Genomic DNA, 27487 nt, shown 5'->3' with positions numbered 1-27487 from the left:
ATCCATGAAATATCAGTTTTTATGCCATTGTGCTCTCATTTCCACACTCCTATCTCTTTCCAATCAACCACCTCTAATTGGCTTATGGATATACAGTATTAGGCATTTAAATGTATGTCTCAGTCATTGCCATTCATTCATTTATCAAGTCTGCAAATACCCACTGGGTGCTGGCTAAATGCCGGAGTGACTACAATGAAGAACAAAATAAACAACCCTACACCCATGGAATGCACCACCACCCAGGACAGGAGAGACAAATACTTCCAGGTACAATTATCTAAATGACAATTATGATAAGTGCTTCAAAGGATGATACTTCAAGGTAAAGAGCATACCTACCCTACTCTGGGAGTTCAGAAAACCATGTTCATGAGTACGTGGCATTTAAGCTCCAGCAAGGAAGAGCGGCAGTTAGTTGGCCAGGAAGTGATGGAGGGAGGTGTTTGTGTAAACACCGTGGGAAGACCAGGACGGTAAGAGGCACAGCCTATGTGGCTAGAGCATAATTAGGGAGGCAAGAGTAAAGTAAAAGGAAATTAGGAGTAAATTGGAGGGGTTGCTATTTAGGGCCTAAAAAGCCAAGTAATAACAATGGACAACCATTGAAAGATTTTACTGGAAAGAAACAGGTATTTAGGCTTATACTTTAGGATCACTCCAGCTCCTCTGTAGAAAGTGGAAGGGAGAGGATAGATAAGGGGAAGCATGGAAAGAAGGACCAGATGACAAATTATTACGAGGTCCATGTGTTGGGGAATGATTTTCTTAAGGTGAAGTTGTGGGTCTCACACAAATGTAATATTAACATGTTTCAATGACTTCAACTCATTAATTAATGAGGGAACCAGGAAGGTGTTAAAACTGGTCCCAAGGAGAATTCAAAAAGCCATATGTTTATACAAAGGAAAGCTGAAATAAATGTGCAATAGATGGAAAATCAGGTCTATTCAAGGGGCAATAATCAATTACATTCCCAGCTACTTCACGCTTTTTTAAATAAGTATCATTTGCATTATTATCTGCTGTGACTAGCTCAAAGATAACGGAAGGCAGATAACCCAGTCGGATGAGCTGGCAGGGCTCCCACTGATCTTTTTGCTTTTCGTAAAGCCTTTCACAACTTTCCCTAATTCAGCTAATAGTGACTTGGCAAAAGAAGGTGTCAGTAAAGATGGAGAGAAAGGGACAATGTCAAATGGCACTGGAATTAACAAGACTTGGTGTTGAAGGCTTTGGCTGGGGAGGGGACCCTGAAGTTGAAACGTCCGAGGAGGGAATTTAAAGCAAATTCCTAAATGGCAGAAGAGGTCGTCAGAGTCTCTTGGATTTCTTACCATAAGGGGCTCTATTTTTCTAGAGGGACTCACACCACAGGAAAGCGGCAGACCCGATTAATAATTCTATTTTAAAGTCCACTGTGATATACCAAGGACATGGATAAAATAGGAATAACATACAATGAATGCACACCCTTCAGCAGGATTCTGTCCCCTGGGGCTAGCCTCTCGATTAGCCAGTGACAGCATGCTCAAGTACAAGTCACACCATCTCAGCAGCAGTTACGCTGTGTAAGGAGTCTCTGGAAATCTCCCAGGCTGACCTTTCTTGATTGCCAGTGCGGAAGAAGTCTGACTTACAGACTTAAGAAAGCCAGGATAAAACAATAAGATAGAGGCAGAGACAGAGACAGAGAGATGTAGCTATAGATGATATGAATATAGATGTAGATAAAATAGGTATAGATTAGATATAGATGATACAGACATAGATATAGATAAGATGTACAGATATAGATAGATATACATATAGATAAAAGTTTAGTGTTACCACCATGAGTCCTCCACATCATTATATCCAAATAGTCATAATTTCTTTGATAAATGTGTTCTAGACTCATCCAAATTCCCCTTTTTACTCCCGCTTTCTTACTAGAAGTAATCTAAAAGGAAACATCTCCAGGGTCAACTCTACTTTTCATACTGTTTCTCCAAATAAAACAGGCTTTTAGCTTCTGTGTCAGTTTACATAACTGTAACTTTTACTAAAAATGATAACATTACCTGGTCTTTTCATTGTCTTGGCAATAATTTATATGGGACTGAAAGCCCTGATTTAATATTACAACATAACATATAGATTATAAATGTAGACTGTTAAATATCAAGTTCATAAAATAATCTGTTCTGGAAATCCAAATTACCCAGATGTTACCTGTGCCTCTACAGCAAAATTAAAATTTACCAAAAAAAAACAAATACCTCTGTGTGCTTTGGAATAATCCTACACAGAAAACCACCAATTACGCAGGCACGTCTATACTCTTGACCTTCCTGTCAAAATCAGACGTTTTCACATTCCTTACATTCTCAGAGGCAGAATTAAATGTCCCTCAACGAAAACTTGCAAAACCTAAAAATACACTGCAATCAAATAATCGACTGTAAATACTGGGATGTGGAGCAATTTTTAAACTACACCGCTACTGAAAGCCATCCTAAAACAGTCTCCTTCTGCTCCAAAGAAATACCCATGTTTACTTTCCTGACCTTTGCAACCTTCTCAAGCAGAAAATTTTGAAAAATAGCTCCATTAAAATGCCTTTCATGCCATTTAAAATATCATGGTGTCTCTCTGAGAAACATTTCTTTTTCGTCATCGTGTAAGCCGTTAACCTCAAAGTTTTCTTCCCATCTCAGATTTAAAAGACAAAATTCCAGCACCCCCTGGATCACCCGAGGGAAGCCGTTCAGTAGCCAGTGGGTACTTGTACTGGGGCAAGTCTGAAAAGAGCACTGCCAATTCCTCCCCTCAGCTTACTCTGCTCCTAAGAAAAATATCCGTCAAAACCTTGATATAATCCCAGGGGTAAGAAACACTGGGAAAGAACAGGTCTTTGGGGAGAGAAGCGAGGAAGTTTACCGGGAAGAACATGGCGGATAAACATCCTCAGCCACAGTCCTGAGCACAGAAGTCCCTAACCTTTCCCGCACAGCTTAGAATGGCTGCCTGGGTGATCACGATTTGATTTTAACCAGGCCAAATAAAACAATCTTTTTAGCTAAGTCAACACAAACTTTTCCCAGTGACACTTTCCTTTCCTAAATGTCCCCGGGATTCACAGAGTCATAAGCGGCAAACTGTTGGCTTGATACCCAACAAGTACCTGGTACAAATAAAGAGCTGTTTATACCCTGAACGGTGGACACCAGAATTTCCATGTCAGCCTATTTTCAAAGAGAATAAAGGAAAAATAGAAGTATCTGTACATTTTTATTAGATCATATTTCACGGGGAAAATTCACCGCACTTCCAACCAAACTCCATCAGTCAGAATGAAGCATTGGAACCATCATCAGAAAGCTTTTGAAAGTCCTGGTTACCTTTGAAAAGCGAGCATTTATCCATTTGGTAAAGGTTTTCTTCTGCACGTCATTGTGTTCATCTGCGGGAGGAAAAGGAGAGAGAAGGGAAAAGTGTGAGGTACTACACCTTTAAAAGGCTGCTAAACAAGATCATCACTACCCAGGGGAGTTTTAAATAGTCCTATCAGCAGACTTCACGAGGCACAACCATCCACACCAGTGAAGACTGTGACGGGCTCCTGACTCCAGCACTTTCGGAGCCTGCCAGCGCCTGTAGCAGAGGGGGCCCCAGGGAGCTGGCTGGCTCTCCACCCTCGGCATTGGTATAGTGCCACCAGCCATTAAATCACATTGCTTTCAAACTATTACATGCAATACAGACGCGTTTTGTTTAAGTAAAATTTCAGCCCGGTAAAAATGTCAACCTGCTACATACAAAAATCAACAATAACCTATAAAAACTAAAAAATTCATGATTTCCCTTCTTTTCATATGAGTCCTATATCTTGCAGAAAAAACGAGTATAAGGCTTAGTACAAGTACAGCATAAACTTTATTGTCAATTCCACACCCTGTTTTCCTGTAGTAAGAATGACATGGCAAGGTTTTAATGATCTTGTTCCATAAAAATGATCGAGATATTTTACAAGCAGAGAAATCAGCCAGTTTTTAAATGACTATAAATTCATTTTGGAGGGCACAACAAATGAAAATTGACCTTAAAAAACTACAACAACCCGAACTTCTTGAAGATGGGCAGAGTTATCTACTCGGCTATAAGGAAGCTGCCTGTTATAACAAAGAGATCAAAGGGCTTTAGACCACACCCCAATCTACTAGCCTGTGGCCCTGAGTAAGTCATAAGGGTTCCCAGCCTCCAAGTTCCCATCTGTGAAATGCCAATAAACAGCACCCAGCTCATAAGGGCACTGCCAGGATTAGTGAATGTAAGTGGAAAATACCTGGCAAAGAGCTGGCATTCAGTCCTTTGTTATTCTTGCTATTGTTGCTATTACAGAATGTGTGTGAACAAGTCCGACAAGCACCCAGTTTACCCTTTCTGTTACTTTTAATCACATCCTCTTCAATTGCTCACCAACTCTCTAATACAACAAGCAAGAGTCATTGTTGGTTAAGTCCTACAAGCAGCCTGTTAACAGTCTCGAAGGAGCTCTGAAAGCTGCCTAAGGAGCACTTGGGACAGTGCAGAAAGCTGTGATCCTGGGTAGATAACACTGTTTGTCCACGACCGTCCACACCACCAGGCTGCCCTCCGCATGGTGACAGCGAAATAACCAGAGGAGGCCCAAGGGTGCTCTGCCCTCCGCACATCAGTCAGACAGGGCTGCCTCTCACCAGACCTCCTCACTCATCCCTAGCAGCGTAATTAGAAGTTCACCCACGACACTTCCTGCGCCTGTGGTATCTTTGGTCCTTACTCTCTTCTGGAAGGAGAGCTTGTAATTAAAAGGTCATTCCTGGAATAAACACAGCAGCAGCTACAGAAAAGAGTGCACTTCCCCAGATCCAGAAAGGTAATTGGAGACTGGCTCCCAGACACAGAGGGGACAGCTGGATTCAAAACAAAACCGCTCTCTAAGAAATCGCTTGATGTTAAATGTGCTGAGAGGAGCCCTCCTTCCAGAAAGGACAATGCCATCAGCATCAGTCCCGATTTCAGGCTTTCTGCCATCTGATCAATGCCACGACTAAGGCATTTATTCACTTAGAGGATTTGCTTACACACTCTGAATGTCCTAGCCTTGAACATCACACCCAAGGGGGACAGGGCTCAGATTGTCCACGGAATATACGGCACTCAGACATACTAACCTGCAGGGAGCCCTCCACCAGCTCCGCCAACACGAACACCACATTAAAATACCATCTTAATACTCGGGAAATCCAATTCTTTGCCCTACTATCTTATTTGTAAATATTGCCATATCTATTACCCCATAATGCCATGAAGAAATATATATCTCATAAGTATTAAATTATGTTAACTTCATAACATTCATACAACTTAAGAATGTTTGACCATAAAAATTGGGAAAATTCTAAGGGAGAAATGTTATTACATTTTATTTTTTTTCTTAACCACTTTGCTGGGTAGTTAGCCTTATCTTCAAAAACATATTAAATTATCTAATAGAATTGTATATATAGAGTCCTCTAAAGGTACAGAATGGAATGAAGTACCTGTCCCCTTATCAAGAGATAAATAAGACCTTTCAACTTTATCACATATAGAATGAAATCAAGTCTTAAAAAGATTCCCACTATACAGAGATGTTTATAAAAACTAATAAGCTAATGTTTCTTTAGTACTATTTGATCTTCGGGTCAAATCAAAGTCTGAATACAAATGTAAGTAACCGATATAAAATAAAGTATTGGCTTGTAAAAGATAAATAATCAAACCCAAACATTTCGAAACTACTCCAAAATTCATAAAAACTCTTTTGTATTAATTTCCTTGGCATGATTCAAGAGGGAAAGAAAAGAGTTCGTATTTCAATAAGCCTTGAGTTTCCATGTCCTTGTTTCAGACACACACACACACACACACACACACACACACACACCCTCTCATTTTCTGCCAGACAGGAATTCAGTAAAAGTACAGGAATTGGCCTGCGGCTTTTCGATTATGAGATTAAAAATGTAACAAATTTGGAACGGTTACTAGTATAGAACTGCCCGCTGCACCACAGTCATGACCTTGACCCAGGCCCCTGTGTCAGGCAGGTGAAAACGTGCCGACAAAGGTGCAGCAGGACATGTCAAAATCTAAGTCAATCTCTTTGTCTTCCTGGAAATTTACACAGAACTTCAAGTCTCAAAGGCATTTAACTCTCCATTATCAAGTCAATTGGTTAACTGACATAATTTACAGTCTAAATATACTCTTTTGGGTTTCCAAACAAGTGTTTTCTTTAGAGTTGGATTTTAGAAACACATTTAGTTTCTGAAAGCCTTTCCCGACCTAGTAAATCTTACCCATTAATGACCTTTCTCCATTAGGGGACAAACACGGGACTGAATTAGGAGAAGAAAAATGTGTTAAATCCCTTAAGGCTGATTTTCCAAATTCTTCCTCTAAATATTTTGCTCTTCTTAAAATGCTTTTGACATGCTCACACAGATCCAGGGCCTGGGCTGCTGCCTAGCCTGGAATTTTATTTCTGTGATGGGTAAGTGAAATGAAGCAAGAAACATCAACAAAACTGCCTGATAAATCTTCAAAGGAATGAGTTTGAATTTTATTTCACCTCACCAGTTCAAGTGCATTTCAAAAATTCCTTTAGCAGAACTCAGCAACAAATCTCAATTTAAACTTCAGACTGGAAATGGGGCAGAGCAACTAGTTGTACCCCCTATGGAAATGCCCAAGTCTCAGGCACACCTATACCACCATTAAAACTCTACTGGTGGAGAGGAAGTGTGACCCCCAGAACATTTTTCAAAGCAACTGAGGGGTGTCCAATTGGCTGGCAATAATTTGAGTTGCTTAACATGCAACCATTCAGAAAAGAAGTCCTTAGAATAGCCCAAAAAAGAAATGTCCCGTTGGATGATTTCGAACCTGGACTGACTTCATGGAAGCCTCTTTCACAAAATTTAACACAGCCTAGAAAGCCACTTTCTCATTAGCAAAAAGTGATGATCTTGGAACAAATGAAAGCATTTCAGGCCATACTCCCACTTCTTCCACTTCTTTTTCTGGGCGTGGTGTGTGAGTTAACCCCGAACTAAATCCACTACTAAGGCTTAGACATGTCTTTCTCCTCTCCTGTTTTGACATATATAATTTGTTTGTCTCCAAAAAAAAACCAATTCATTTATTCAAACAATATGTATTAAAATGTTATACAGAAACAAATATTATGTAATAACCTGTAAAACACTACAAATGTGCACACGAAGAAACAGAGACAAGAAGAGACTGCTCACAAGCACAGTGTCTGAACTCCCAAGTTTGTTTCAAAATCTGATATCCTCAGAGGATCTGGGGGAAAAAACTTAAAATTCAAAATGTGCTTTTCAAAATGGTCAAACTACCTAAGGGCATAACAAATTGAGATGGCATTTCAAATGATATTTTTGTAAGCTTATTGCATTTACAATTTGAAGATAATAAAGCTAAAAACTGCATTTAAAATACACTTTTGCTTCACTCTGTACAAAGCAAAAAATCAAACTGATGATCTCTTTGGGAGAAGTGGAGATGGATGGCGTGAGGACGAAGAGGAAAACAACTCTACTTTTCACATGAAAAGCTGATACCCAAGGACAAAAGTTAAATGCATTGCCCAGATTACCCACACAGCAAGTTGCAAAGTCACAAACAGAACCAGGTCTGACCGATTCCTGAGCTTGTGTTCAATGCACATCCACGCCAGGGAAGGTCAAAGCGAGTTCCATGAGGAAAACAAAAAGGGCATTTACAATAATGTGTCTTGAAGGACAGAGGAAGTCTGGTATGCCAAGATGGAAGGAAGGACATCCTAGAGAGATTACGACAATCGAATAATGCCCGCTCCGTTTCAGGCTCAGACTAAACACCTGACCAAAAAAAAAAAGCCTAATTTTGCATCTATTAGAAAACACAGAGGGCTGTGACATACAATGATGTCAGGACAAAAATTCTGAACTAATCCAATCTTCAGAAAGTTTTCAATCCTGAAAAGAGCTGACAGCCACGAAAAGGATCAGGAGTACGAAGTGAGAAAGGCATGCTCAAAAGAATGTCCTCGTAAGAAAATACAGATTCCTCGAAAAGCAACCTGTTTAAACAAACACATGTTCTGCCAGCACAACCCACCCCCACGGCTCCCAAATCCATTATGATTACAGTACCCCTGGGTTCCAGAAAGTCCGCAGCCCCCACCTGTCTAGTTGAGAGAATTTCTACTATTCTCAGCATTGGAGGAAAGGTTCCAGATGAGAGCCACCTAAGCCACCAGAACCGCCCACCTGACTGGCACAGACTGGCAGTGTGGAAGAGCAGGAAGGTGTGTAAAGAGGCACCCGGTCGACCTGAGGCCAGAAGCGTCAGAAGCCCCAACAGCACACAGTTAGTTGGTGCCGTAAATCAAGTCGGGATCCGTGTCTTCTTATCCGATACTCCTCCAGCTCCCAAAAGTGCTTTCATTTTTAAACATCTTTATTCAGATATAATTCACATATCACACAATTCAGCCATTTTGAGTTTGCACTTCAATGGTTTTTAGTACATTACACCTTATTAATTTTTTAAATGGTGGTAAAATATATATTACATAAAATTTGCCATTATAATCATATTAAAGAGTGAATTTAGTGGCATTAATTACATTTACAGGGTGGTGCAACCATTGCCACTCTCTGTGCCTAAGACTTTCTCGTCCACCCAAACAGAAACTCTATCACCATTGAGCAGTAACTCTCTCATCCCCTACTCCCTCAGCCCCGCTCACCTCTAATCGTTCCATTTCTATGCATTCGCCTCATCTAGACGCCTCATTTAAGTGGAATCATACAATATCTCTCTTCCTGTGTCTGGCTTATTTCACTCGGCATAATGTGTTCAAGGTCTGTACATGCTGTAACATGTATCAGAATTTCATTTCTTTTTGTGGCTGAATAAATAGTCCATTGTAAATAGATGCCGCATTTACTTATCCATTCATCTGTTGATGGACCCTTGGGTTGTGTCTACCTTTTGGCTGTTGTGAATAATGCTGAAATGACAACTGGCATACTAGAATGTAAACTGTTCAAGTCTCTGCTTTCAGTTCCTTTGCGTGTACTACACCTTGGACGGAATTGTTGGGTCACACGGCAATTCTGTCTTGATTTTTGAGGGGCTACCACACAGTTTTCCATAGCTGCTGCACCAGTTTACACTCCTACCAGCAAGGCGCCCGAGTTTCCATTTCTCCACATCCTCGCTAACACTTCTTTTCCTTTTTTATTATTATAGCCATCCTATTTGGTTAAAATAATATGTTGCGGTTTAAATTTTCACTTCCCTTATCCCTGATGATGCTGACCATAAGACTGAGTTTTGAAAACACAAAAACTACCAGGCAAAAACCCCCAAACTCTGAGATATCCTGAAGACAAGTTCAACAGCATGATGCATCGAAGTAGCTAGGGTTCAGAGATAGCTTTTTTACAATTAATCTACACAATGTTGTGAAATGATTAACCTACTCCCCAAAGAATTACTTTCAGAATTAGATGTATCCATTAATTCCTGCCATGTTCTAATTTTAGAATTTACTTACTTCTTACCTATTTTCTTCTTGATGAGCTCCTCAAATTTTTAAACAAATGCACAGGAATGCAAGAGGAAATGTGTTCTGACTTTCATTTTCTAGAGCTGCTAAACTTGACCTGAAGAATATCTATGAGATTTATAGGCATCTGGTATTGTATAAAACCTCTATAAATATCTTTTGGAAAAACTCTTAACACCTTAATATTAACTATAGTATATGTGTTGCAAATGCAAAAGAACAAGGGCCCGATTTCTGTCCCCATAAATCATAAACTTCACATACAAATACTTCACTCTGGACTTTTGTCCTGGAGCAAAAGAGTTTTATTAAAATCAGTTGAAATGTCACAGAACAATGAGAGGTTTTTTAGGAGGAACTGAATGAGTCACAAGGACGATGAGTCACTATCATGAAAAGCCAATAGAAAACTATTTTTTTTAGTAATTGACAAAAGTTAGACTTATTAAATAAAACTTATGTGAAATGTCATTCCTCACTTTATTCTTATTAAATAAACATCTGTTGTTTCACAAACTGTCTACAGACAGTCACTCAAAAAAGAGTGGCTGTTTCATAAACATATCTCTAGGTGCATGAAAACTGATGCAAATGACTTTTCATGGGGATGAGGAACAATTTTTTAATATAAATAAACATTGCAGTCATCTGACTTTTAGACTTTGTCATAAGTTCTACTTTTCAAAATAATAATAAAAAAAAACATGTTCTTTCAAGACCGCTAAATAGTCACAGCGTTGTTTTTTTCTGAGTTTGCCTTTTTTTCCTCCATATTACGAGGAATCTAAGAGATTCTTTTAGAGTCCTCTTCTATTCCTCATAAATTCATGTGATAAAACAAGAAAAATATCCAAGAAATAGTAATTCTCAAAGAGCCTTGTAAAAAATATTGAAACTCAAAGAAAACACATCCAGTACCCAAATAGCTCCCTGCGCTCCTATGTTGGAGTGTATTATTGCCTATAGAGCTGATGTAGAAAACCTCCAGCTGCATACTCTGTGGCTTTTATAACCCCTGTGGGTCATCACACTCAGATAAAACAGAGAGAGACTGAATGTGCACACCGAATGAATGGGCACTGCAGACACCAGGGATAACCTTCCGAAGCCAACCGCTCCAGTGAATGAAGAAGTGTGACAATACGGTTTGGCCTCCCTCCTGAGGACTACTTCAGTTTGGTTCCCTGTGGGTCAGGACCCACAGAAACAGCTGGAGACAGAGGGCGACCCAGACAACAACAATGCACATACGCACGAGGGATTTCTTTCAAGTCAGCTAAGCCCCAAGAGCAATGTGACCCCAAGGAACTCAAGGATCAAAGAAAAAGTATTTCCAGCTCATCAAGATTAGACCTCTGCAGAAGTCTGGACAACCTTAGAGGCCAGAACGAACGTTCCCGCAAACAGAGCTACCAGCCATCTTGACTACACCCCAACACCTGCAGACCCACTGGATCCGAAGGCTCTCTGCTTCTTCCTCTCTTCTTTGTGTTCTGTACCCATTTCCTTCCTCCATCCTGCCTCCCTCCATATTCTTTTTCAACATCCTTCCCTGGACCTGTCATGGTCTAGGTCACCATCTGGGATCCTCAGCCATAAAGCCTGCCTGGCTGCACCCGTCCTTGTCACCCAACAGCAATGCAAGCACCATTGGAGTCTCTTTCTCTATTTCTTTCCTCAAATGTCCTTTTGTATCTTTTTCTTTGCGTGTCTCAAAACTTCCTGTATAATGTCTATGATTGACTTTAAAAGATTTCACCATAGAAAGAGTAATGTTATATTTACATTAAAGTCAGAAGTTTCAAACACATTCTGTTCATGACCCTCTAAAAGAATTCCCATGTACATTTTTAAGTTGACAACTAATATTTACGGTAAATTTAAATAGATAAAAAAGTATAATTTTCAGTATGTTGTGAAGGAGCTGCAAATTCAGTTCTTCAATTAATTGAGAATGTCTTCTCCATTAACTAATCGGCAAAACTAGTCCTCACTGTCAAACAAATCAGCTAAATCAGACTTAATTTCTGAAAAGGGAAGTCTGATTTCAGTTTTCCATTTAAAAACCATATTCATGTGTATCTCCAAGGCAACAGCTCACTTCAGAATTCTCATTCTAGGATGGATTGACGGACAGATGGACTGATAGATGAATAAAGGTGGCAGGCACAAAGCCTTGTCCTAGACGCAAGAAGGCACAGACCATTTTAATAATTCTTAAGGGGTGTTCTTTGTTTTGCATTCTTAAATTGTCCCTTCTTTTGGTGCCTCCCAGAACTGGAATGCAGTGAGGTTTGGGAGGGTCAGGGGAAGGGTGGTGCTCTCTTTCTCGTGTAAAGTGCAGGAGGAATCCTGAAAGGAAAGATTAGAAAGGAGAATGCAGGTACCTAAGCTACCTCCTCAGGTTTCTTGACCACCGGAAAAGCTGGCCATAGGGCGACAAACATGTTCCAGCTTGCAGACCACCCTAGGGGCTCAAAGCCATCCCTGCCCAGGATAACCCTGCGGAGAAGGCGCCCTATAATGTAATAGAAAGGCTGAACTCCAGAGATGGCCACTACGAAGGCATCAGCCACCATTAACACCAGAGACTTTGCTAATAATGAACTTAGTGAATGTGAGAAATGTGCTTTTACTGTGGCTTGAGAACTGGCATAATTAAAAGGTTAGAAACATTCTCCCCTGGTGAAACAGGGTAAATTTAGCGTTATTCAATGAATGTAAATTGGCCAATATATTTTATAGACATGCCCCACCACTGATGAAACAGAGTAAAGACCTAGGGAGACTCAAGGGCCAGGTTTCTTGAGGCCCTGTGTTCAGCCATTGGCTAAGAGGATTCTAGTTACCAATGCTGACCCGTTAGTCAGCAACCCTTTAACTAAAACCTCTCTCTAAAACAGGATTGACCAATAGAAATGTAATATGGGACATATACATAATTTTAAAATTTCTAGTAGCTACATTAAAAAGAGGTACAACTAATTTTACTAATATTATTTAACCAAAATATTCAAAATGCTAGCTAGCATTTCAACACATACTCAATATTGTGAAAACTATTGGTATTTTGCAGTCTGTTCTTCTTAAGTCAATATTTTAAATAAAAAATATTTTTAAGTTATTTAACCATTGATCATAAATTTTGGAAATCTATCTTAAGAAAATAATGAGAAACACAAATACTTAGATATATTTAAGAGGATGTCTTCAAAGTACTCTTCATAACTGTAGAAAAAAAAACTCTAAACAATCAAAATGTCCATCCATGGGGGTTGTTTAAACATATATTTTCATGCATAAATACAACCATTAAACATGATATTATAAGGAAGAATATTTAAAGACATAGAAGGATTTTCTCAATACATTAAGCAACAAAAACGCTGGTCATTACCGAGTATATAATACATATCTATACCATGTGTACATATATGACTAGAGAAACAGGAGTCAAAATATTAATACTGCTGACTTCTAAGACCCAGAGAAGATTATCTTCTATTTTCATTAGCTATACATTCTGTTTGTAATAAAAATATAATCCTTCTGTATCATTTTTTTCTTTAAAGCATCCATCCCGCAAAAGGTGTATTTTTCTCCACTTTGACACGTGCCTGCTTTGGAGGGGGCAGTAAGACAGAGAGGAGCTTTTGTGTCCCGTCATTACATGCAGGTGGGAAGGGCCGAGGAGGGAGGGAGAGACTTGGATGCCACACTCAGTGCACACGAAGGGCTCTGTTGTGCAGCCACTCCCCACAGGATGGGCGACAGAAGTACATCAGGAGCCACATTCCTCAACCAGCTGCAGTTAAGGTCACATACTTCTAGCAATGAAATGCTCCAGGTTACATTGCTTTTACTTGTATCTGTCTTTCCAGTGAGTTTTCCACATTAGTCTGAAGAGATAATGAGCCAGATGAAAAGTAACAGGACCTAAGGGGATCCATCTCTTCCCACCTTCTGGTCTATTCACTAAGAAACACTGTTGAAGGGGGAGGTGCATCATTTAAAATATACCTTTTGCAATAAACTCAATCAATTCTAAGTAAAATTATCCTGGTACTGATCAGTTATTAAGATGGAAAAACAAAAACAGAAGATCGATGTAAAATCGAATGTTACTTACAGGTCACACCAAGCTACTTGGACTTTCTCAAGGCCCTAATATTTTACTCGCTTTAAGAAAATAAACACAAAACCTGGAGTAAAAACAAGAAGTATCTGTTCTTTGTTCGTATACTTTAATGAAATACCACCACTACAAATATAATTTTTAAAATATGAGAAGTAGATTATTTTAGAAGTACTTTTTAAATTTTTTCTCTATAGTTTTGAATTGTTGAGCCATGACAAGTTAAAAGATGTAAGATAATTTTTAAAGGACAAAATCATTTTCATAATTGAATTTTCGAAATCTCAAGTCCATTAAAATGGAATCCTTTGTCCAAGGTAAATATTTATAATAAGCATGAAAAACAAGCCAGGAAGGAACATTATGTCTCCCCTTGAAAACTCAGGGGTAAAGGTTTTTTCCCATGGACCTCACAGTTAAGAAACTGGCTCATGAAGCACAGCATTCTTTGCTTAAAAGTATATAAACTGAAAGCTAGGAGGCCCAAGAGGGCGGAGGAGTAGGTGGAAGCTACAATAACTTCTTCCCAGGACCAAACCAGAGTTACAACTAAATTAAGGAAAAATCACCATGAATAACCAACTGAACACTAGCCAGAGCAAAGCCTTGTACCCAAGGACAGAGGAAACCACTTCACCACCACGAGACTGGTAGGGAGTGTAGAGGAGGCAAGAGAGGGCTGGCTGGGCTCCCATGAGCAGCAGCTGAAGTTCCAGAAGGATATTTCAGCAGCTGGGAGGTTCCCCCTGAGAAGTGTGGGGTATAAACCCCAAGCTGGGCTCCCCCACCTACAGCACCAGAACCTCAGATTGAAAGATACACACAGACTAAAAGTAAGAGGAATGGAAAAAGATATTTCATGCAAATGGAAAGGGGGAAAAAGCTAGGGTAGCAATACTTACAACGGATAAAATAGATTTTAACAGCAAGGCAATCAAAAGAAGGACACTACATAATGATAAAGGGAACATCCAACGAGAGGATATAACCCTAGTAAACATTTATGCACCTGACATAGGAACACCTGAATATATAAAGCAAGCCCTGATGGACAATAAAGGAGAGATCAACAGAAATACAGTCCTAGTTGGGGATTTTAACACCCCATTGACTTCAATGGATAGATCTTCCAGACAGAAAATAAACAAGGAGACAGTGGCCGTAAACGACACACGAGATCAAATGGAACATTTCACCCCATAGCAGCAGAATATACATACTTTGCAAGTGCACATGGAATGTTTTCTAGGATAGACCACATGATAGGACACAAAACAAGTCTCAAAAATCTGAGAAGACTGAAATCATATCAAGCATCTTTTCTGACCACAATGCTATGGAACTAGAAATCAATCATAAGAGTAACACTGAAAAACAGGCAAAGACATGGAAGCTAAGTAACATGTCACTTCATAAACAATGAATGGGTCAACAATAAGATCAAAATCTCATTGGAATAAATCAAAAGATACCTTGAAACAAATTAAAATGAGGACACCACAACCTGAAATCCGCGGGACACTGGGAAAGCAATCCTAAAAGGGAAATTCATAGCATCACCGGCCTCTCTTGAAAAAACAAGAAAAAGCTAAAATAAACAATCTAACTTTACACTTAAAGGTACTTGAAAAAGAACAACAAACAAATTCCAAAGTGAGTAGAGGGAAATAATAAAGATAAGAGAAGAAATAAATGAAATAGAATAAAAAAAACTGGTACAAAAGATCAATGAATCCAAGAGCCGGTTCCCTGGAAAGATAAACAAGACTGACAAACCTTTAACCAGACTCATCAAGGAAAAAAGACAGAGGACCCAAATAAATAAAATCAGAAATGAACGAGGAGAAATAACTGACACCAAAGAAATGTGAAGGATTGTAAGAAAACATTATGAACAATTATATGCTGACAAACTGGACAACCTGGTTGAATTAGATAGATTCACAGAACCATACAATCTTCCAAAACTAAATCAGGAAAAATAAGACAATATGAACAGACAGATAACACCTAATGAAATTGAAGCAGTAATCAAAAACTCGCAGCAAACAAAAGCCCTGGACCAGACGGCTTCACAGGTGAGTTTTACCAAACATTCCAAGAAGATTAACACCTCTCCTTCTCAAAGTATTTCAAAAAATTCAAGAGGACAGAAGGCTCCCAAACTCATTTTACAAAGCCAGTATTATCCTAATTCCAAAACCAGATAAAGACACCACAAAGAAAGAAAATTATAGGCCAATGTCCCTGATGAGAAGACCTGTACTTAGAAAATTATAAGACAATGAAGTGAAGTAAGAAATTGAAGAAGATACAAATCAGTGGAAGCACATAGCGTGTTCACAGATAGGAAGAGCTGACACCATTAAAATGTTCATACTACCCAAAGCAATCTACAGATTCAATGCAATCCCTAACAAGATTCCAATGACATATTTCCCAGAAATAGAACAAATATTTCAAAATCTATATGGAACCACAAAAGGGCCCACATAGCAACAGTGATCCTGAGACAGAACAAAGTTGGAGGAATCATACTACCTAATATTAAACTAAATTATAAGGCCATGGTAATCAAAACAGCAAGTTACTGGCATAAAAACAGACACATAGATCAATGGAACAGAACAGAAAGTCCATAAATAAACCCACTCCCTTACAGCCAATCAAAATTTGACAGAGGGAGCAAGCACATAAAGTGGGCTAAAGATAGTCTATTTAATAAATGGTGTTGGGAAAATCGGACAGATACGTGCAGAAAAATGAAACTAGACCACCTTACACTACAAACAAGAATAAATTCAAAATGGATTAAAACTTAAATGTTAGACCCAAATCCATAAAAATCATAGAGGAAAACATAGGCAGCAAAATCTCAGACATTGCTCATAGCCAATATTTTATCAGATAAATCTCCTAAAACAAAAGAAAAAATAAGCAAATGGTACTACATCAAACAAAAATATTTTGCACAGCAAAGGAAAACATCAACAAAATAAAAAGATGACCCACAGAATAGGAAAATATATCCACTGATAGACCTGATAAGGGGTTAATATGCAAGATTTACAAAGAACTTACAAAATTCAAAACCAAAAGACAAACAACCCAATTAAAAAGTGGGCAAAGGACATGATATATACCTTCTCCAAAGAGGACATACAGATGTCCAACAAACATATAGAAAGATGCTGAACATCACCAATCACCAGAGAAATGCACATTAAAACCACAATGAGATATGTCAGAATGGCTATCATCAATAAATCAACAAACAACAAGTGCTGGTGAGGATGTGGAGAAAGGGGAACCCTTTTGCATTGTTGGTGGGAATGCAGATTGGTACAGGCACTGTGGAGAGTAATATGGAGATACCTCAAAAAATTAAAAATGGATCTGCATTTTGATCCAGCAATCCCACTTCTGGGAATATATCCAAAGGAACCCAAAACACTAATCTGAAAGAACATAAGCACCCCTATGTTCATTGCAGCATTATTTACAATTGCCAAGATATGGAAGCAGCCCAAGTGTCTGTCAGTGGATGAGTGGATAAAACAACTATGGGACATTTATACAATGGAATACTGCTCGGCCATAAGAAAATAAGAAAATTTTACCCTTTGTGGCAGTATGAATGGACCTGGAGAACGTTATGCTAAGTGAAATAAGCCAGTCAGAGAAAGACAAATACTGTATGATTTCACTCATATGTGGAATCTAATGAACAAACTGAACTAACAAGCAAAACAGACAGACTTGCAGAGAGAAGGCTGACAGCTAAGGGGTGGGGAGGTTAGTGGGTGGAGGGACTGAGCAAAAAGGAGAAAGGACTCATGGACATGGACAATACAGCGGTGATTGCTGGGATGGGAGGTTTTAAGCGGACTAAATGGTAATGAGGAAAAAATACAATCAAAAATTTTTTTAAAAAGAAAAGAAAATCACATTCAATATCATACCTAAAGGCATTGAAAGCAGGATCTTGAAGAAACATCTGCACACCTCTGTTCAAAGCAGCACTACTCACGACAGCTCAAAGGTGGAAGGAACCCAAGGGTCCGTGGATGGGTGAATGAACAAAATGCAGTATCACATACAATGGACTATATCCAGCCTTTAAAAATGAAGAAAATTCTGACACACGCTACCACATGGATGAACCTTAAGGACATTTTGCTAAGTGAAATAAGCCAGACACCAAAAAGCAAATACCGTATGGTTCCATTTATATGCGGTACCTATAGTAGTCCAATTTATAGAGATAGAAAAGACAACAGTGGCTGGCACCGTTCAGGCAGGGAGGAGAGCTAGGAGCTATTGTTTGTAGGGACAGAGTTTCCATTTTGAAAGACGAGAAGAGTTGAAGAGGTGGAGGATGGCGATGATCGCACAGCGATGTGAATTTGCTTAGTACCACTGAACTGTTCACTTAAAAATGGTTACCCCAGAGTAAATGTTATGTGTAACTCACCACAAAAAAAAAGGAAAAAGGAGCACATGAAATAAATGTTTTTTGTTTCCATTTCAACTTGATGTTCAAAGAAGAGGCATTTAGTGTGTCTTAGTTCATACATACCCCAGCAAGACAAAGGGGGAAATTTCACTAGGTTCCAATTTCATTTTTTTTAGAACTATTATTTTCAACAATCATTCTTTTGGAATATAGATACAGGTGTTCTGAATTCTAGAATCAGAATGGTTTTCACTATGAGCATAGTGAGATGTTCAAACTCACTGTGGTAGATATTGCTGGTCACCTACACAGTCGCCCTTCCTCCCCTTCTTTCTTACTTAGTGTAACCTCATTTTCCTTGAAGCAAGGGGGCTGCTTGGAATATTCACATCCCCTTGAAACTGGGGATAACTATAACCATACGTCTCAGTGGGCCAATGGCATGCAAAAGGGTGTTGAGTGGAACTTCCAGGTGCTCTATTATTTCCTTAACAAAAAAATTAACAGATTCACCTGGCTAAAACATTTTGCCCCCAGCCTTCAACTTTTCTCCAAAAAGCCAAAAGCAAGTCAGTTTTCCTGAGCAAGTAACCAGCCCTGCATTGCCTACCTCCAGACTAAAGGTTACTGGAGAAAAATGAATTTTTCTTAAGCCAGAGTAGTAGGGGTTCTCTTATTTGTAGGAAACTCAGTCTTAGCCTGTCACCATTGAGATAAGTCTGAGGGAAGAAATTCAGGAATATGTCTGGGCTAGGAGACAGAGTTAGACAGTCTACTTGTGTGAACGGACAAGGGTAAGACTAAAATGCCATCTCCCTGCTCTGAGAGGTAACAGTAAAGACAGATGACGGAAGGAGTGAGCTGAGGGCATGGAGGATGCTCTCAGAACCTCCACGTCATGCAAAGCTTTCTCTTAATATCACTAACAGGTATTAAAGGCTCACCACAGGCCAGGCCCAGGGGTACCCACTGTGCACACGTTTTCTCACTGAACCCCAACAGCCTGACGAGGCAGCGCCTGTGCTCCCAGCCACTGCGTTGAACCACTTTTTGATAACTTTAGGCCTTAATTCATTCGCCCTCTCTGGTTTTCCTCCTAAGCACAACGGGGAGAAAAATGCAACAACTAAATGACTATATGCAAGAATAAAAGATAATATAATCAAAAGCATGTCGCAAGAGGAACATGGTGGTCAATCAAAAGTGACTGCACTCATCAAGAAGACCATCCTGCACAAACTCCCAGAGAGAGTGAAACATCAGAATTCCCTATTGAATTCCCTCAAAATACAGACTCCTTGAGGCCAACCAGGCTTACTGGAGGCAGAGGGGGGGTGCCCCATCATGTAGAGATACAGGGGGACTCTGCACTGCGGGAGCATATTCTCAAGACACCACTTTGTTGTGCCAAATCATTAGAGAGCTTACACACCTAAGCCGCACACAGGAATCGCGCCCCCACCCCCCCGCACCACTGCCTTCCTAGAGTCTGTGTTTCAAAGCATGCTCACTGCTTTCACTAAGATTTAAGAGCATCTCTGCAGTTTATGTGAAATTGCTTTAGAGGGCAATGTGCCTTGCCTCCTCTCACTTCGGGGACCAGGAGAAAGACAGGCTGTCATGATAAATCAGAGTTCTGCTTTCTCCTAGACACTGGTGCTATTTCATCTTCGCCCTGCGTCACTCTGTCTTGGCTGTCAGGAAGTTCAGAGCAAAGTTTGGTGCTACGGTTTTCCCCAATCATTTTTCAAGCACCATTGGTATATGTAGTAAGTATTTTAACTATTTGCTTTGCCACAGGAAGACATCTGAAAACATTTATCACAAAATCAGTGCACATGTGTTAAGAAAGATTTAGGCAAGCAAAAGCAAGAAAATGTAAATTGCCTATTTTCTCTACACTCAGAGGTAATTACAGTTAATATGTTTGTGTCCATCCTTCTAGACATTTTGGTCTGTTTGTTGTTTGGGTTTTGTTTTTTTTTTACAAAAATGTAATTAAAAAGAAAATACATGGCATTTTACAGACTTGACTTAAAATCTATTAGGAGTATGTCTCCATTATAGTACATAGTCTCTTACAATGTCATTTTTAAAGATCCAGAGGTATTCCACTGACTGACCATTCAACAATTTATACACCATTACTGCCTTGTTATTGCACATTTTAATGCTGTTTTGTTTTTAATTTTATAAGTATTTCTGTAATAAATACACTTAGAGTTAAAATTTGAATCACACATATGACTCCCTTATTTACTCATTTATTCATTCATGTAAAGGACAAACTATTAAAAGTGAAGGTCAAATAGACATCTCAGTAGCCTTCCACACAGCAGACCACTCCCTGCCCTCCAAACATGCTTTCCTTGTCTTCCCAGATTCAGTTTCCTCCTCCTCTTCTACCCCTCCACAGCAGGGCCTCCAAATACCAGGTTCTCTAAGACAGCAGCCCTGAAGCTCACCTCAGTACATTTGCTCTTACTAAGTAGTCTCGAATCCACTCTCGTGGTTTCAAATACCATCCAGGTGCACACGCCCCAGTGTTGTACTTCCAACCCAAACCTCTCCACTAAATTCCCAAATCATGTGCAATGGTTTTCACATATGCTCACAAATTATTTGCTACCCCACCATTCAAGAAGTCGAGTGAATCCCCTTCCCCTTTAATGTCAGCTAGGTTTGGCAGCTCGCTTCTAGCAAACAGAGGATGGCGGAAGGGACGCTGCAGGGCTGCTGAGACCATGGCAAAGGCATTCCTTCCCTCCTGGCACGCTCTCGTATCACTCGCTCTGGGAGAAGCCAGCTGCCACGTCCTGAAGACACTCGAGCAGCCTCTGGGGAGGTCCACGTGGTGAGGAACTACGGCCTCCCACCACCAATGGCTGAGGCCTTCTGCCATGTGCTTTAGCCATCACGGAATCAGAGCCCCCAGCCTCAGTCGAGCTTTCCGACGACGGCAGTCCTGGTCAACAACCTTGGCTGGAACCTCATGAGAAACCCCGGGGCAAAGCACCTAGCAAAGCCACCCCAAATTTTTGACCCAGGAAATTTCATCGTGTAAGAAATATTTGTTGTTTTAAACTGCTAAAAGTCTGGAGTAGTTTGCTGTACACAATAGGTTACTTACACAGATCTGCTGATCAGTTTCGGAGTAACTTGTTACGCCACAAGAGGTAAGTCACGTAGCATGCCTCCAGCCACCTGCCTGACCTCGCCACAGAGACGGCCCACAAACTCACTTCAAACCTAACACGTCCAGTACGGAACTGTCCGTCTTCTTTCAAATCAGTTCTGTCCCCGGCTTTCTTAACTCGGTACACAGCACCTAAATCTATTTACCAGTTCTTGCCAGGGCCCTGAAACCAGTCCTCACATTCCACAATCTAATACCAGGTCGGTCACCAACTTTTACTACTTCCAATCCCTAGGTATACCTTGAATTCAGCCACAACTTTTATCTCCCAGTCGTCCCCCCAGGCCGAGCTATTGTCCTGTCTTGCTTGGAATCCACTATCCTGAAGCCAGTAACCTGGCATTATTGCCTTTCCTAATGTCTATTCTTGTTTCTTTTTAATCCACTTTCAAAATGGTGGTCAGCTTGCCAATGAACTTTGGAACAATTAAATGAATACAGTTTACAAAGCTCTGAGTCATCCGACCCCTACTTACACGAAGTCTCATTCTGCACTGCTCTCCCCTCCTCGCAACAGCGCCAACCACACGGGCCTCTGAGTTACTCAGGTGCTCGCAGCCCTTACCTGCCCTGGGATGTCTGCTAATGCTGCCGTGTCTGCCTACAGTACTCTTCATTCCACTCGCCATCAGCTTAATCCCCATGTCTATTTCAGGTCCAATTTTACACCTCTTTTCTTCAGAGAAGACTTCGGGACTCTTCCAGTTTCTCAAAGCATCATCTTCCGTCCACTAATACTTAATTTGATTACATACTGATTTGTACAAGTCCATAAGGGCAAGAAATGTCTACTTTGCTCATCATAGTACATTTAGTTCCCAATACAGATTGTCAATTGAAAAAAATCATTGAATAATTTATTTAATGCGTTCATTAAATTTAAACAAACTGTGTAATAACCATTATCCAATCTAGACTTCTAACTTGTCCACTTCAGTAAAAAGAACTTCATTCTTTTATATTATGGCCTTTTCTGCAAAATCGTAAAACCATAATCATCAAGATAACCCACTGATTTTCTGTCATTTCCTCTTTTTCACGTGTTTTAAAGATCTTTTTACTGACAAAGAATGAAAATTTGCTTTCTAGAAACATTAAAAAGAACCACTGGTATAAAAATAATCCCTAAAGGCAGACCAAAAAAGCAATTCCAAAGCTCAATAGGAAACTAAATTGACCCGATTCATCTAAATAGGAACATTTTATCCTGGTATTTAGCGTTCTGATGAATAATCATTTCCCTCTGCACAGTTCGGTTGATTTGTAAAGGTAGGAGGAGCGTGACACTGCACAAGATTATTTTTGGATGAAGAAATCAGAGACCTGCTTGCTGACGGGAGAACCAGGAACCACTGGTGAGGACGAGCTGCGGCACAGAGGGCAGCAACACCGGCCGCCGGCACCTTCAGTCAATACCGCCGTGGCTGGTACCCAGGGGCGGAGTGGGGGCGGGAAGCAGAAGCAGACGCAGGGGGGAGCAGCCTACAGTGGTGCAGGCAGAATTAAGCAGAAAAGAGAGTGCATGGCACTCCTCAGCACTCATGGTGGGAATAAATATAAAGCATGCATCTATCTTTCCACTCACATTCATCTATCCATGTGGACCTCAGCCCAGTGCTCCACTCAACACAGAACTCCACAATCACACAGGTTTATGTGTAAACATGTAACTGTGCCAAACTCTGGGGAATGGCACATAGTTTAGCATAGTAGATTTTTGTGAATACATAGTGGCAGAATATGATACACTCAAGTGTACATACAAACACATTGTATAATATGTTATGTACTTGCACATGGAAATAAATGTTACTTGGTACAGGAAAAGATACAATAATCATTGAACCTGAAAAACTATAGTTTTGGTCATTCCACTCATTGTGATAAATAGGTACACCTATTTTACTGTAGCTCAGAGTACAATATTAATATTAACTATGACTTCTTTATTTAAAACCAAGTAATAAAGCTAGCCCATTTTCACTGTGGTAAAGTTTTCACTTTACTAAAAGTGAAATTTCCATAAAAGAATTTAACCTCAGATACCGATGGCAGATAAATACATAATTCTTTAATGTAAAATTATCAAAATTCACTGACTAAACTATTTTTTCTGAAAGAAAATAAATAATATAATTGTTTAAAATATAATAATTGTTCTAGAAAAATTCAACTCAGAATGACCCTGGGTATCAAAACAATAACCATATATAATTTATTCACATACAAACAAAATGTTAATATTCATACTCATGTTAAATGTACTACAATTTATACAAAGGCTGCTATCCTCTTTGTGAAACGAAAACCATGCAATTAAACCGCCACACAGAAGGTGACAAGTGTCAGAAACCAGCCCGTGCGCTAGAACAAACAAGAGGTGCTCCAAAGCAGCACCCAAAGAGCCAGGAAACAAGAACACCAACACGTAGGGCCGCGGAGGGACACGCTGCAACCAGCAAGCAAGATCAAAGCGTCCAACTGGCAGGGCAACCAGGTGGGTCCCCACTGGGAAAGAAAGAGTCAGTGTACCGCTTTATCGGGGGTCAAAGTGAAACAGCAAATGAGTGGCCAGGCAGAGCAGACAGGAGGTAGAGATCTGTAACAATCAAAGACAAGTCAAACAAGGTCACACGCCCGAACAAAGAGCTTGGTTGGGGGGGGGGGGGGTGGCCGAAAGAGTCGCCATGATGTCCAGCGACCAGGAAACCAAGGTGATCCTGTTTTGATATTGGTAATAATGAAACCAGGACACCGTCGAAAGCCTGAGGGCATATTGGGTTTGCCAATTGAAAATGTTACAGTTCTGATCAATTTAGGATCCCATCACAGGCAGAAGATGTGCATTTCCCTAGCCATAATCCAGTACTCTAACGTGTTATAAACTACCATTTATTAAAGTGTATACATTTGCATAAATACCACTTCCTCCTTCAAGCCATGAAACATCCCCAATCTCATCTATCAAAATGCTAAAAGGATCAGTGTTTAGGATGTGCTGAAAAAATATGTAGCAAACACAGTCCAAATGTTATTCCAGATAACTGACTAAAGAATCCATTTTTTATGTATTTTATAAAAAATGTCTTTAAAGAACATCAAGTGTAGTTATGTCGGTATATTGCATGTACTACTATGCAGCCATTGCCCAGGAGAAGAAAAACTTATTTACTTGCAGGAGGGAAAACATTGGAAGGAAATCTCATCAAGATTGAGGAATTCCTCTAGATTTTCCCATTCTTGTTTTCTCCACTTTCTCTCCATTAAAGAAGCTGAGTGTGTCCAATCAGATATATCAAATGAAATAGAGTAAAAATAAAAAAATCTGTAAATGCTACATGACACACCAAGAAACATTTTATTTTACTTAAGAAGATGCAGTACAAGCAAATGGGAAAAACAAATACACTCACAATATTTCAAAGGCTATCACAAAACTCACTCACAAACACAGATCCTTAGAAACATTTTTCAATCACTAAATTGCTAGCACTTGTGTTATTTGAAGGAAAGAACTAGAATATAACCTAATCATACGCGATTATCTTGTTTTATAATAATGATGATGACATCAGTAGCAGAAGTAGCTAATGTGTGCGGAGTTCTTACCATATGAAGGCATGGTACCAACTCCCATTTATTATCTTATTTTTGTCAACTTAAATATAATCCTCATGCCATAAATTCCATCCATTTGAATTGTGCAGTTCAGTGGTTTTTAGTGTATTCACAAAGTTGTGCAAAGGTCATCACCATCTATTTCCAGAACGCTTTCATTACCCCCAAACCCTGTACTCTTCAGCAGTCATTCCCAATTCCCCCGCTGCCTCCCACCCTGGGCAACCACTGCTCTGCTTTCTACGGATTTTCCTATTCTCGACACTTCCCATAAATAGAATCATAGGATATGTGGCCTTTTGCACCAGGCTTCTTTCATTTAGCATTCTGTTTTCAAGGTTCATGTGTATCGTAGCTTGTATTAATACTGCATTTCTTTTTATGGCTGACTAATGTCCCATTGTATGGAGAGACCACATTTTGTGGATCCATTCATTCATCCCCTCTGGTTGTGTACAATTTTTGCCTATTATGAATAATGCTTCCAGGAACATCCCTGTACAAATTTTTGTGTGAAAGTATGCTTCCAGTTCTCTTGGGTATTAAAATTACCCAAGAGATTTACAGGAGAATTACAGGGTTCGATGATAATACAACTTTAAGGAACTGCCAAACTCTTTTCCAAAGCCACTGTACCCATTTTACATTTCCACCAACGATGAATGAGGGTTCCAATTTCTTCATATCCTCATCAACACTTGTTCTTTCCCTTATATTTTTATTATTCCCATCCTAGGGGTTATGAAAGTGCAATCTCATTCTTGTTTTGATTTACATTTCCCTAAAGACTAATGATGTTGAATATCTTTTCATGAGCTTATTGGCCCTTTGTGCATCTTTGGAGAAATGTCTGTTCAAATCTTTGCCCATTTTTCAAGTGAGCTACTTGTCTTTTTATTGTGAGTTGTAAGAATTCTTCATCTATTCCAGATGCTAAATCCATTTATCAGATATGTGATTTACACACACTTTCTCCCATTCCCTGGGTTACCTTTTCACTTGCATTATCTTATTTCAGTCCTCACGAGAACCATGAGACAGTACTGTGAGTATTCACCACTTTATAGATGAGGACCAGAGTTAATGAACTTGTCTGGGGTTGAAGCAGAGAGTTGAAGGGGCCGAGAGCTGAAGCCGAGGTTCCAAGCCAGGCAAGCTGCCGCCACTCATCATGGGGATGCACTGTCGGAAACACTAAGCTGGTTCGGTGCCATAGCAATAGGCATTAAATAAGTAACCAGGATTTAAAATAATTAACTTAAAAATAAATAGTGACTGATGCTTTGCATGGAAATACCAGAGGCCCCTCCTGCTGTTTATACCAGTCTTTTTGAGAAGAAAGAGTAGCTTAAAATAAAGCTCATTCAGCCTTAAAAGGCAAAACTTGGCCTCTGAACAGTGTCTATTCTTTTCAATTGTAGGAAACTTTCTTTCTTACTGAGTTATGTAGTTAAAACAAAGGAATTCAGAATACAAGTGGTATTTTTGCTGAGATTCGAGCATTGTACACCATCACAGTGGGTGTTCTGTTAGGTGGAGGCCGATTTCTTGGCCAAGAACCTGCTCTGTTCAAAATGCATGCCTCCCTCCGCCCTGCACAACTGCCCTCTGAGAAGATGGACAGAGCAGAGTTTTAGCGGCTACAATGTCTTCCCACCAGTCGCTTCTCTCTCCCCTATTATTTCTGCCACACACCATGTTAAATATAAAAGGTGATCTACAAATAATTTTAGCTTGTCTGTAAAGTTCTGTGCATGCTGAATAAAGGATGAAGTGGTGGTTTAAAATAATATGCTAGATCTACCAACACTGGCAAGGAAAAGGATTCAATATGTACAGTTTAGGGGGAAAAACATGCAATATAGAAAATATGATCCTATATTTATTAAAAATAGGCAACAGGAACACATATTATAATAGTTACACACACAAATCCAAAAAATTTCAACTAATAATGGGCATTTTTCCCCTAGGAAGAGGGCATAATTTTTTATGAAATGAAATGTTTAACTTTTTAAACATATATACATAATGTTGTTTAAAAAAAAAAAAAAAACAAGGGTACCATTATCTCAGATAATCCTACAAGCCTTAAACACAATGGAAGTAAATGAACAACTATGAATAAAATAATCAAGTGAACAAAGTTTCTTATTTTGTCCATATTTGTGTGCTTGGGTGACTTTACAAAAACTTAAGTCATGAAATAAGTCATGTACTTGAATATGTGATTTTGAATAAGGCAGAAATTCCATAGTTTCTATCAATTTTTAAAATGACTCTCTGACCCCAATAAAGTTGAAGAACATTATCTTAAAAGAGTATTATAGGTTTCATTTCATGAAGGGTCAAGATAGAAATTAAAGAATCAAACAGTAAAACAAAATCCCTTAAGCCAAGCACAGAAAAGAGAGCCCTTCAAAATCACAA

General features: G+C 39.5%; 1 protein-coding gene across 6 annotated transcripts in view; it reads right to left on the bottom strand.

Moving 5' to 3' along the window:
• The window catches only part of UTRN (utrophin), a 453043-nt gene that overhangs the window by 358793 nt on the left and 66763 nt on the right, over positions 1-27487 (bottom strand). For all 6 annotated transcript variants that reach the window (XM_045842802.1, XM_045842803.1, XM_045842804.1 and 3 more), the window contains one exon: positions 3384-3445. In XM_045842802.1, coding sequence (XP_045698758.1) covers positions 3384-3445 — 62 coding nt within the window. The remainder of the gene's footprint in view (positions 1-3383; positions 3446-27487) is intronic.

The sequence above is a fragment of the Phyllostomus hastatus genome, unplaced genomic scaffold (assembly GCF_019186645.2).
Source record: "Phyllostomus hastatus isolate PE091 unplaced genomic scaffold, TTU_PhHast_1.1 phas_contig_40, whole genome shotgun sequence".
Classification (NCBI taxonomy): Eukaryota; Metazoa; Chordata; class Mammalia; order Chiroptera; family Phyllostomidae; genus Phyllostomus; species Phyllostomus hastatus.
The sequence above is the reverse complement of the archived record's forward strand: the minus strand, read 5'-3'. Positions and strand labels throughout refer to the sequence as shown.